The 12,995-nt window shown below is 44.5% G+C and overlaps 1 protein-coding gene across 1 annotated transcript in view; it reads right to left on the bottom strand.

Moving 5' to 3' along the window:
- Positions 1 to 3,042: 3,042 nt before the first annotated feature.
- LOC108095179 (protein sax-3) overlaps positions 3,043 to 12,995 on the bottom strand; it is a 39,573-nt gene continuing 29,620 nt past the window's right edge. Inside the window, exons 9-14 of the mRNA XM_043207976.1 lie at positions 12,559 to 12,967; positions 9,048 to 9,143; positions 8,703 to 8,949; positions 8,443 to 8,606; positions 6,440 to 6,725; positions 3,043 to 4,190 (exon numbers count right to left, since the gene is read on the bottom strand). Coding sequence (XP_043063911.1) covers positions 3,140 to 4,190; positions 6,440 to 6,725; positions 8,443 to 8,606; positions 8,703 to 8,949; positions 9,048 to 9,143; positions 12,559 to 12,967 — 2,253 coding nt within the window. The 3' untranslated portion in view covers positions 3,043 to 3,139. The remainder of the gene's footprint in view (positions 4,191 to 6,439; positions 6,726 to 8,442; positions 8,607 to 8,702; positions 8,950 to 9,047; positions 9,144 to 12,558; positions 12,968 to 12,995) is intronic.

The raw sequence follows: 12,995 nt of genomic DNA, 5'->3' as shown, positions 1-12,995 counted from the left end.
CCCTGGAAGTCCTTTCCCCAACTCGCCCCTCCCAGTTCCCCTGTGCTGTCAGCATAAAAATAACACATAATCATTTTATTAGCTCAAGGAGAACGATGCACTGAAGCATGGGAATCGTTACGCCGGATGGTCCATCCTGTTGCTACATCGTCGCTTCAGTGGAATCAACTCGACTCGACTCAACTGAACTCAACTCAACTCAGCGGAGCGAGTCAGTCGTTGTCCTGGCTGCTTGGTCCTTGGGTTAACATGTTGCATTAGGGCTCTGGCTCCAATCATGTGCCATGTGGGAGGGACTTTCGGGCCAGTGGAAGTTTTCTCGTTAGTGAAACTAATTATCCGTTGTCGCTGTCAGCAAATTTATCGTTAAACGTTAGGTGACAAGTTGAAGCCGAACGCATCTGTTTCCCCACCGAAAGTCCCTTCTCTCTGTCCGAATTCGAGGATGTGAGTCCTTTAAGAGGATGCCGGCTGACTGGCTGATTTGCTTTGCTTCGAGGACAAGATAAACAATGACTTTGTGTATTGCTACTTAGGCTATTAAATGATAATACATTTATTGGACAGGATTTCGATTTGCTAGATTCAGAAATGTGTGTGTTTACTCAAACTTCGACATGTGAAGAGCAGATTACAGGATGTTGTAGGAAATGTTATCCATTTAATCATTAAGAGATTATTTTCATAATAGAAGCGTTCTTTAGTGCTCCACCTTTCTATTTAAATTTTATTTTAATTGTTCTGACATATTTTTGTAATTATTACAGGATCCAATTTCTTTTTAATTGCCATTTGAATTCCTACTTTTCTTCTTTAATTTATTTTTCCTTCTCCTGCAGCTGATTAAATTACCATTAGGCAACGTGATGGCTTCTTTTTCACATTAAAAAACCGCAACTCACAAATGTTGTTCCGCTTTCCCCACTTAGCCTCCGTCCGGAGTTTCGTGCACCGGAAATGGTTGTCGATTTGCAACAAATGGCCTCCGGATGTTGCCACATGGCGCACGTGGAAGCTGCGAGCGGCAAAAAATTACAGTATTTTTGTAACTCTAACCCCTTTGGGCCATTAATTGCCTAGCACGTAATTATTTTGTAGTTAAAATGGGCGTGGTCGCCACACACACACAAACGCACAACACCCACACTGTTGCACAGGGAGTCATGCATAATTTGGATCCTGGAGTTTGCAGCTAATTAAAAGCGCGTTGCCTGCTGAAATTAGTCGCGCCATAAAAAGGATGGGTCGCACTTGCATAGGAAATTGGTGGAAATTTTCGGAAAGGGATAACGATGGAGGGAGGGGACAGTCACAGGTGGCAAGTTGTGACTTTTCAATTAGCGAACCGAAGGCAGAAGCGGATTCTGTAGCCTTTTGGTTGCCTAAAAACGATATCCCATAGTTAAACTACTTTTGTGTTTATCAAAGCTATAATTACCAGTGATTAAAAACACTGTATATACACTTAACCAAACAATTTCCATCAATTCATTTGTTGAATATTTACCCAACGCAAAGTCAACAGAATGCAAAAAGTAAACAACAGCTTTCGCTCACGTTTTGTTGGTTTTAATTTCATAATTATGGCATTTTTTATTTTCGCTTTTGTAATTGCTACATTGTAAATACGTATTCAATATCAATAATTACAATTACGCATAGACACACATACAAACGCCCTTAATTTCCATAATTTTTTGGGTGCGCTAAACAACATGCTAAATGAACTCGTGTTTACTGAAGGTTCTCAACCGAGATATCGGCACAAATCGATGGATATATCTATACTAAATTGCCTGCCTTTGCGCGCAGTTCATAAGTGCGAACCAAGGAAGGGAACAAAAGTGATTTTTTTGCTTTTCCTGGCCCGGAATTGAAGGATTTTTTCATATATGCCTTGGTGGTATTTTTAATGCGGTTCCTATTACTACCATGGATTATATATAGTAAGTAAGTATGTATGTAGGTATATGGGTAGTTAAACAACAACTAAATAATGGGCTGTGGCTGTGTGGGCTGCTACAATTATTACAGTTTAAATTACTATATGCACAATTTATTCACTTGTCGGTAACCCTTTATGTTTAAATATTATTTGTTATGTCTACTCATTTGTGTTCACATTTGCATAATTAGGTTGCATTATTCATATGATATTTATATGTTAGATTTATATATACGTACGTATGATTAACTACAGCTAGTGCGTTACAGTATGTACACTTACTGGATAAACATTCATGGGTGCCGAATCGATATCTGTCTGGACGCTAAGCCTAAGTCGAACCCCTTAAGTAACAAACATAATGATGCCCCATCGAACTATCTAATCGGGTGTCTATATCCTAAAGCTATCGCAGCGACTTGGCTCTCATCGTCTGCATACTTGGAGGAACTTATCATACTTTTTTTTTGTTAATTTACAGTGATCTTTGCTATAGCTAACCTTAGTCTACGGCGTAACGAAAGCGGTTTCCTTGTCGGAGATTTAGCGCGAGTTAGAGATGGATAGAGTAGGAGAGTAGGAGAAAAGGGTAATATGTCTATCACTAGCATAGTGCCGACTGCTCCAAATTCGCGGAGCTCGGCCTTTCTTCATCATAGAAACGAAACCTTGTAATACTAATCGAACTAAAAGTAATCCTCAGTCTTGGTCACCTTTTCAGTTTGTGACAAATGCAGCAAGGGAACAATCTTCATAATGGTTGTTCGTGGGTTTAAACTGAATGTTCAATTATAAAAAAAATAAGTTAACAAATTTATATCGATGTTTCATTTCATAGTGGTTTAAATGCTGGAAATATAATTCATTTCATTTTGGAGATATATTTTCGTAACTCTAAACACTTGTAATCAACACAGTTCCCTTGCTTTCTCTTGCATTCCTTCCTAGCTTTTTAATCAGTAACCGTTTAATCCCTTTACCTTAATCCTTTCCCTCAGCTCATCCCCCACCAAATCCATTCCCCTTCTACTCGAAGTTCTCCACTCCTCCGTTGTTGAAGCGCTCGCACCAGGCGAGCAGTTCCCTCACCTCGCGGGCGTAGAGCTGCTCCTGCGACTGCAGCTCACTCTGGGATTGGGATTGCGATTGGGACTTGGAAGAGGGCTGGCCCAGGGTGGAACCAGCGGGCAGGGGTCAGACATTGTGGCCAGCCGGCTGGCTGCTGGTGCCGCTGCCCGAGTTGCTCAACAAACTCCTTTCGCTGGCCACGCTGCCCGGCGCGTAGATGAGCTCATTGGGCTCCTTGCTGGACTCCGGAACTCCGTTCTTGCGACTGCCCCGGGTGCTCTGGTTGCGCCACGACTGCAGGTGGCCCTCCGAGGGGTGCTGGGGCACCAGCGGGATGAGCTGCGCCTGCTGCTGCGGCGGCTGCTGCTCGTCCACCTTCACGTAGAGGCGCTCCATGTCGTCCAGGTCGCCGTCCGCCGTGTGGTACAGTGCGTGCTCGTCCTCGTGCGACATCAGCATGGCCATCGGGGAGGGGGAGCCGCCGCAGCCGGAGTCCGCCAGCCCGTTGTAGCACAGCGAGGATCCGTCCAGATCCAGGAGGTTCTGCTGGGTCTGCTGGTTCTTGCCCTGGTCCGTGTTGAGCACCTTGAAGCGGGCACTGTCCCTTCCGATGCTGCAGTTCGGCGGCAACTGCTGCCGCCGCACGCTGGCGAACTGCGCGGTGATCGGCGAGGACTGCTTGCCCCCGGGAGCCGCCTCGTAGGTGTGACAGTTGCTCAGCTTGTTCTCGGTGATGTGGATGTGCCGCTGCTTGTCCTTGGGGTAGTAATACTGCTCGGAGTAGACGGAGCGCGGGGCTCCCGTGTTGCTCGGATATATCTCGCTGGTGGTGGACATCTGCTGATAGATGTTGCTCGGGGGCAGTTGCTGATGTTGCTGGTGTTGCTGCTGCTGCTGATGTTGCTGCTGCTGATGCTGCTGATGTTGCTGCTGTTGCTGCTGGTAGTGCGGGTGCATGGGGCGCTGGAGGCCGTAGCCGGGAACTGGTCGCTGTTGATAACGCGGCTGCTGCTGCTGCTGCTGCTGCTGGAGCTGCTGCTGGTGGGGGCTCAGAATCGAGGAGGTGGCATAGGGGGCGGGGGAGGAGTTGCCGTGCCGCCCGTACTCGCTGGGCGCCTTCCCAAAACTGGACACTTCCGCATAGTCGGTCGGGATGTTGGAGTACTCGCCCACGTACCTGCAAGCAGAGAGATAAAAGCAAACAGAGTTGAAACAAAAAGCACTCGGTTATAACTTGGCTTGTTTATTACAATATTGCTCTGACCCAGTGGCTCCGAAAAACCCGCCCACTTCGGTTATAAATTTGCGCAATTTATGGCGCGGCGGAAATTTGCATTTTCGTTACCGACTGCGGCTGCTGCGTGCTTTTCCGAGCGGAAAACACTCGAGTTTAGTTGGGATTTCCCAAACACACACACTCGCCAAAGATCAGGTGGCAAAATAACGCTAGAGACGGTTATCCTTACATCCATTAAATATATTACCGGCTTAAACAAAGGCTGAAATGCCGGGGATCCCCACAGAACATCCCCAATCCCAATCGCCATGCCACCAGTCGACCCCCTCATTCTCACATTTCTAGCATTATTTTCGCATTTAAATACTGGAATACGGAAAGCGGATTAACCTGGCGGGGGCCATCGCAGCCCAAAAAGGCGAAAAAACGATTTTAAAAGTCTGAAAAGCTTGTAAAAATATATGGCGCATTGATGGAGTTGAGTTGCCATGGCGAAGGGGATAAAGCCCGGCCACTCCACATAGAAGGCTTTTAATGCCCTTAATGAGTGGCGCCGTGGAATGAAAGTTGGTCCTGTTCACGGAATAGTAATGAGCTTGTCAAATGTCTGGCTCAACGGGGCAAAAAACATTTAAAATTATTAAACGAATTAATTATCATAAAGCTATTCGAGAACAGAATTTCAAGCTGTGGAATCTCTTTATAATAGTTTTCCTTCCTTTTTCGCAGAGTATTTTCCGCTTTGGTCAGCAAATAAACGAATTTTCCCCGGCACATATGACACTCATTATTGTGTGATTACTTTTATTGTTATGGTTATTATTTTGTTGCAGTTATTATTAATATTCGTGCTGCACTGCACACTCCTGGCGAGAAGGTGAAACCCATTTTCAATTTGCGTTTTAATGGCTAATTAAGTGTGCAAAAATAATTATAATTATCTGGGCTGCGTATTTATTTACAGTAGTCGCTTGAACAGGCACTGAATTTTTAAATTAAACATTTTTATTTTGCTTTCCCGATGCTTCACCCCTTTATTTTTAGTGTGACTCTTTGGCTTTTGATGCCTGATTGGCATTTAATTGCCATTTGTTGGACAGCAGCTGGGTTGGCACAAAAATAAATATATATTTTTTTCATTAAGTAGATTTCATCAAATTTTTTGGTTGAATTCCAGCAATACTAAAGGGATTACCCTTCAAGAGGCATTCAACTGAATGATTTTTTAATAACTCTGTGTTTATGAAATAGTGCTCCTTATTTTTTCTTGAAGCCTAAATTAAAATTTTTAAATTTCCTTAAATCGAAAACATGCAGTCATATTTTCACCACTCGAAATATTATTTGCTTAATTTGCGGCCAGTTCAGAATCAGCCGCAAATAAATAACAATTACAATTTTGTGCCAGGAACATTGTGGAAAACATTTTCAAGCCGAAACAATATTTTCACTGCCCCATTTGGTAAATTTTCTGCATTTGCCAGAGGCCAGACAAATAAATTAGATCGCCCCCGGTTAAAATGCCTACTACACGGATTCAACTTTGATTTGCAATCTACCGCAAAACTAATTGCAAATTCGTGGCCAAATTATGCATGGCATATTTTATTTCAGCCCTGAAACCTTCTGCCACTTTTTTTCGATCATTTAAAGCTGTTTTTAAAGTCGAGGCTCAGAGGTCTTAATAATTACATTGCTATTTTTTCGGTGCGAACTGAACTGGGCTTTGGCGAAAAATCAACATAAATAGCGTGGCCAACATTTCTATTCCTAACTTGATTTTCCCATTGGCCCGGGGGAGAATGAAAGAAAAACTCTTCCAAAAAGTGAGTTTTTTCGGTGTGTTTTTTATCCCATTTTTATTGCGGATGCTCCTTTTTTTGGTAGTCGCCGCGGCAGAAAAATGCAATTTCACAGTTTGGTGAATTTTTATTGTCGTCGCTTTGCGCGGCCAGGTTGTCGAACACTCTATCTTTGTAGGAGAATTTTCGGATTTCGGGTGTTCTTGGTTTATAGAGTTTCTTAATTGGACAAGGTTTATGATAAGGATTTTACTGGTTTAATTTGCTGGTGTTATTATTTGGTTTATTATTCCCTAAAGAGCATTCCTATTTCGTTGATATATTTAATAAACCCTATCTTCCCCTTTTTATTGTTGGATTGGTTTTTTTTTTCGTAGAGAAACTTACCGCTGCTGATTGCGTTCGCTGCCGTGTCCTCCGTGAATGTCATCGCCGCCGCTGGCACCGCTGCCCGCACCGCCTGACCCACCGGAACCGGCACCACCGCCGGCCGGGGAGCCGGGGGCACCACAGACCGGTGCATAGTCGGCGATGTGGTCCTTTTGCATCTCGAGCGAGTCGCCGCCGGGCGAGGGTCGCCACACCATTCCGCCGTTGGCCGAATCCAGCCAGTAACCATTTCCATTGCGAGTCGATAGACTCGGCATTTTGTGCACGTCGCCCGTGTGATTGCCTGCAGGTGAGAGGAGAGGGGAGGGGACCGTCAGTCAGAGCAATTAAATGTGGTGCAACAAATTGTGAGCCGAATAAATTGCTTTTCCCAAATTAAACAAAAACACACAAAAGAAACGCCTAGACAATTGGGTGTTCCCGTCAAGGATTTCGATGGGATTATATCAAAGGGAATTTGAAGGGGGTATTTAGGAAAAAACTTCTACCTTTACCTTTAAAATAATTTAAAATGTCAATCCACCAAAACAAGTGCCATTCCTCCTGAAACTTTAAAGCCCCCTGCTATAAATCGAAAGCATTAAAATAATATTATCCCCCGACTGCCAGCTACAAAATCAAATAAATTATTGTCAATTTTCCACTCGCATTGCCCGCTCACAAAACACAACAACTGCAGCACGGGGGCCGCATAAAAAATGCAACCAATTAAACTGTCCCCGGGTTATAACTGCGCATCAAGCGAGTGTTTTATAGCCCGCCACCTCCAGTCTGCCGCTCTGCCATATTTTTGTCTTTTTTCAGTTCGGTTCTCGGTTCGGTTCAGTTCAGCTGCAGGTGAATATTCTGATCTCCCTCTCTGCAGCTTAGTTTATGGTAAATGGCGCCCATGAATATGCAATTTTTTTCGCTCTTTTTCCGACCATTTGGATTTTTTGGCTTTGGCTTGTCTACGCCATTGTTGAGTGCTGAGTTCTGACAGCCAAATGCGTTGCTCCACTGCCACAGCCACTACCACTGCCAGCTTTAAATACTAAAGCTCTTCGTTTTGATATTATCACAAACTTATTCAACCCACTTTATTCCCCACTTAAAGCTGGCCAGCGCACAAATCTAAACCATTTCCCAGGGCCTCTTGACAACCGTTTAGCGAGGCCCTCTAAGCTGAAATGCCCAATTCCCCAGTCAACAGGCTACCATTTCCCGCTTTCCTTTTCCGCTCACCTCGTAATGCTGCTAATTTCAATTAGACCACAAGAGCAGCCCTCAACCCCCATCGTCCTATGCCTATATCTATCCCTATATACACTATATAAAGCGCTTCTTCCTGTTGGCCGGCTGACCAGCGCACACAACTTGTTGGTTAATAATGCACACAAAACTAAATGCATAATTGCAATGGCAGCCATTTGGGGTTGAGTCCGGGAATTCCAGGGGACGAGGGGTCAAGGGTCGAGGGAAGTCGGACTAGTGAACTAGGGGAAGTTGGCGTCACGTGCAAAATGTTAATTTCTATTATGTGTGGCATGCCAGTGTGCCGATGTGCCTGCTCCTGGGCTTCCCTGCGCGGCCTGCTAAAATATTTATTCGCACCTATTTTGGTTTTTCCTTTTTATCTGCGCCCCGATCCGCGTTCCCTGCTCCAGTTGTTTTTATTGTGTCCAACAATGGAGAATTAGCGTTATTTATATATGCAAATGTGTGTGTGGCGTGTCTGGCGAGGAAGGAAGCCAAAACTAGCAGCTCGCAACGGATGCAGAGCTCGAGGGCCAGAGTTGGATTTTAAAAGCGGCGCATGCATATGGATAGTAAAATAATAAAATCTTTACACACAAAATAAATTTGGTTCCTAAATATTTCATTCTAAATATTATTATCTTCCAATCAAAAGCAATCTTTACGGCTTCAATAAGTTTTAAACATATTTGGCGACCAACGGGTTTTCCTAATCCAATGTCCCTTTTTGGGCGCCAAATGAGAATAGTTTTTAATGTACTCACCACGCATGGTATTCAGTGCCGACTGCTTCATCATCATGTGCTTGCGCTTCACGAAGACCATTGCGCCGAAGGACAGCATAAGGATGGCCAGGATGGCGCCCAGGAGTATTATGAACCAGGGCTGTGTCAGCACATCGTTAACATGGTCCTGATTGATGGGATAGCTGAAACACCAAACCGAAATTATAAATAGAATGTATTCATACACTCCGAGGGAACCAAAAATAGACAAGTCTTAAAGGTCTTAAAGTCCAACTTACCGCTGATTGATGAACGGATCGAGCCGCTTGGTGATGGGATCCAAACGCAAAGTGGCTGGGACGCAATACGGACCGACTCCGGCATTATTTCCGGCTGCCACGCCCACCGTGTACATGACGCCTTCGGTGAGGTTGGCCAAGACCAAAGTGGGCGAAGCAGCATCGATGGTCACATTTGTCAGGATTCGTGAGAAATTATGAGCAGTGTCAATGCCTCGCACTATAACGTGATAGTTCAGGAGAATGCCTGAAAGTATATGAATAGTAAAACATATATTACATTAACTTTTTTATGCCTTTTGAAATTATTTTGCCACTGCTTTATGGCTCAACTCGGTTACTTACCATGCCGATCCTTAAGTTCCGGTGCCTTCCATTTCAGGAACACCGCCGAGGAATTAAGCAGCAGAGCCTCCATTCCATATGGCGCCTCATTGGGAACTGGAACGGAAAACGCATTTCGGGTTAGATTTAAATTGGAGCTTGGCCGGAGATTGAGGAGCAGAGTTAAATGGCTTTTTGATTGTGGTGCGTGATGTCACCCAGCTGACGTCCGCTCTAATGAGATTTGGTGGCCGTAATTAATTAGCATTTAGTGTGTGGGATCGGGTTCCGGTGGGAGAGTGGAAGTGGCTGCACAACTAGTTCCGGGTGTTCTGGCTTCAAGGGTTTCCCGACCATTGCACTTCCCAGACACATCCTGCCTGCACATCGAGTGCGTGCAAAAAAGGAAGCAGTTGAAAGGCAGCAAACGAATCCTTTCCTTTCTCCCAGTTGCAGCTCACTTCACACACATACAGCTCATCTTCATTTGTTTATTTATTTCCTGCTGTCGCTTTTACAAGTGGTTACACTGGCAAAAACTTTCAGCAGACAAATAATATAAGCATAATGAATTTACCAAAATTTTAATTAATGCTTGAATTTGTAAAGGGAACCTGGTTTTAATTTACAATCAGTATACTTGATTCGTAAATATTTTATGATTTAGATTGAACATTTCCCCGTGTACATCCCACATCCCCTGCAGACTTTCTCCCACCCCTTTCTTCTTTCTCCTGCGTTTTTGTATCTTTTTGTGTGTGCGGCTGAGCGAAGCAATTTCTTTAAATAAACACACACGTGCAAAATTCTCAACGAGACAAAAGTGGGAGACCGGGAAAACAAAGCGGAGAAAGAGGGAAATCTCTAAATAGGCAACGTCTAGCGGAGTGTGAAGTGGAGTGCAGTTGTTCTTCTGTCTTCTGTCTTTTTTTGGCTTTGTTGTTACCCAGCTCGCTGAATTTTCCCCCTTTCCCCGGGGACATTGCGACATGCTAAAGTGCTTGTCGTGCTTTTGTCTATGCGGGTGTTTTATTTTCATTCTGTACCCCTACTTTGCTTTCTTCCTGGTGCTTTCTGCCATTTCGCCTTTCTTCCGCTGATGAGGCACCGCGATGCTTAACACGTAGCTGCCATTGTGTGGCATAAATGACCCCCGGCACACGAGATTCGACAATTGTCTCAGACACTGGCAGGCAATTGAAAAACTCCAAATTGCCACTCTGATCGCTCCGAATTGCAGCTGCAACCGAAGGCAGCTTATCTAAATGTTCAAGTCGAGAGTGGAGCTATTCGATGGTCTTTGCGAAAAAGTGACTCATCTGGTTTTCGGGGGTTAATTCGATGGTGCAAATGTGACTCAGGTTGGGTTGCATGTGACTGATGGCTAAGTGACCGCTCCTTATTTGCGATTTATGTGTCGCTTTCTAAGACAGCAAGGGGAAAATTTATAGGAACTCAAAGTAAAATAATTTTCTCCAGCTGAGGAAACTCCTTAAAAAATAACATAGAATATTGCCAATGATAATCATCCTTGAAATTTGGTAAAATATATTACAAATTAAACAGTTTCTATAACAATTGAAATGTAGAGCATTCTGTAGTTCCCAAACCCCTGTCTAAAGTTTAATTTTAACCTCCTTTTGCTACCCTCTAATGTTTACCCAGTGGAGCACACCTTTATTTGCCGACTTCCGACGCGAGTAAAAATGTTTCCTGTTGCGGGCGGGAAAAAGGAGACCCCGCCCTTTAAACCCGGCTAAGCAAACGCGCATAAAATTTGCATTGCCAGCACGGCAACTGCACATTTTTGTGGCCCACTGTGAAAGGCCGGGAAATACTGGCTACAGATGCAGCTGCAGAGTGCTTCATATAGCAGCAATAATTGTTGTTTATCTTTACACAATTGCGTTGGCAATTTCTTTGGGCTGAGCTCCCGTTTTTGTTGTCCTCGGCGAGACTCAGACGAAACGCTCGAGCGAAAATGTGATGCATGCGAAATGAGTTTTGATTTGATGACAGCGGGGAGAAAGGGGAGTTGAGTCCTTGGAGCAGGTGGCTCAGGATTTTCAGAGAGATTTGGCTCTGCTGCGCGGCGTTTGTGCATTTTATATTGCTGCGGTTGCTGCTGTTTGTTGACTTATTTGCGGCACTGTTGGAGGTCTCCTTGTGTTTCTCGTTGCCACATTGCCTTTGCCTGCCTGGCTTTTGTTTTTTTTAATTATTTTCCCTTTAATTTTTCTCCTCTTTGAGAATCGTTCACTTTTCGTTGCACTTTCGGTGCCGTCGGAAGTTTTTATATCTGCACAGCTTTGCTGGCGATGAAATGAAGTGATAAACCTGTCTGGAAAGTTTCCTTTGCCCGTTGAGTTTGCATTTTTCTTGGCCACCAAGTTCGCTGGCGCTTGAAACAATCTTATCTGACATATTCCCCAACTGTCAATGGTGTTATTTCTGGGTATCCTAATCCGCTGGATAAACTGCAGAGAATCCTTTGAGCCAAACCAAAAGTACCCCCTTGGATATGGCACATGTAAATCGCCGACATCAAGTATTCCGCACACAAACCGCATTTGATTCGAGACTCTTTTTGATTCCCCAACTGGAAGAGCAGAGCTCCACCCCTTGAGCAATTGTTTTCCACGTGGATTCGACATCCCTACCTTGCTCGGATATCTAACATTGTTTGGCATTTACGTACGCATGATTTGCTTTTTGTCGGCGCTCAGTGATTGACATACTTTCCATTATTCCCCCATACAACATGGCCTCCTAAAAAAAAATGTAACCAATAAACCTACCGAGCTGCCTACGCCCTTTTTTTTGGGTTGTGCGATTCTGGTAAAAATAATTTGCGATTATGTGACCCGCATTGAGCGCAGCTGATGTCCGTCAAGGATAAAGGCTGCCTCCCTTTCCCTCCATCGCTCATATCCTTTTATTGAATTTGGGTTATTGTTGCAATGCAAAAAGTGCTTGGTAACCCGCCTTCTGCATTTGTCACATGGTGTTCGGAGACCTTGGGGTTGGAGGATTTCCTCCTGGCTCAGACTCACGGGGGTAGTTTCCTGTAAAGGTATTTTTACGGTTTGCTGGATTGCGCTGGATTCGATGCACATGCTTCATTAGATCGGGCGGGGAAAGTCCCGGGAAAACAGTGCAGACAATCGGAGGCAAATCCTGAGTGACAGTATGAAAAAACAATCCAAAAAGCTGGAAATTGAATTTACTAAAGCCGACTGCAAAGATAGCAATCTACGAAAAACTGAACTGTAAATTAAAAATAAATTATAAAGAGTTGATTAAAGTCGATAAGTAAATCAATTTCAATCAAATAGTTGGACAAAATAATTGACTGAAGTTCAACCATTTTTGAAAACTGAGTTATATTGCTAATCGCGAAATTCTCCCTGCATAAACCACCCTAACCAGTTTTACTGTTCTTGTTCCCCCATTCAAATATCCCATATCAAAGGAGCTAATAGCTCTGCCAAAGAACCCTCCCTTTGTATCCCTTAAAAATTACTCGACTCACCATCTTCGAGGGTGCGGGCGATGCGCGAATTCGACGGCTTGCCCTCGACGGACTTGTAGAAGGGCACGATGAAAAATTCATACAGCGTGTACTGGACGAGACCGGTGATGGTGCAGGATGAGGCACCTCCTCCATTCAGAATCGTCAGCATGCGGTACTTGGTGCTCAGCTGGGAGGAGGACGGTGCTCCTGCTCCTCCGTTCTGGTTCTGGTTGGTCTCCCCATCACGTTTGCCGGCAGCGGCAATATTTGGCTTCGTTGAAATCAATGCGGATGCGGATGCCGAGGCGGATGCGGAGCCCAGCAGCGGATTCGAGTTGGCCGACACGGGCGAGGGATTGTTGACTATTGGATTTGGCAACTGTCTCGCATAGACATAGAAGCCCTCGACGTATTTGCCGTTGATGATCTGCATGCAGAAAAAGGGGAAACCGAAT

Source organism: Drosophila ficusphila, unplaced genomic scaffold, assembly GCF_018152265.1.
Source record: "Drosophila ficusphila isolate 14025-0441.05 unplaced genomic scaffold, ASM1815226v1 contig_412, whole genome shotgun sequence".
NCBI lineage: Eukaryota > Metazoa > Arthropoda > Insecta > Diptera > Drosophilidae > Drosophila > Drosophila ficusphila.
This window is presented reverse-complemented; position numbering and strand designations above follow the sequence as displayed.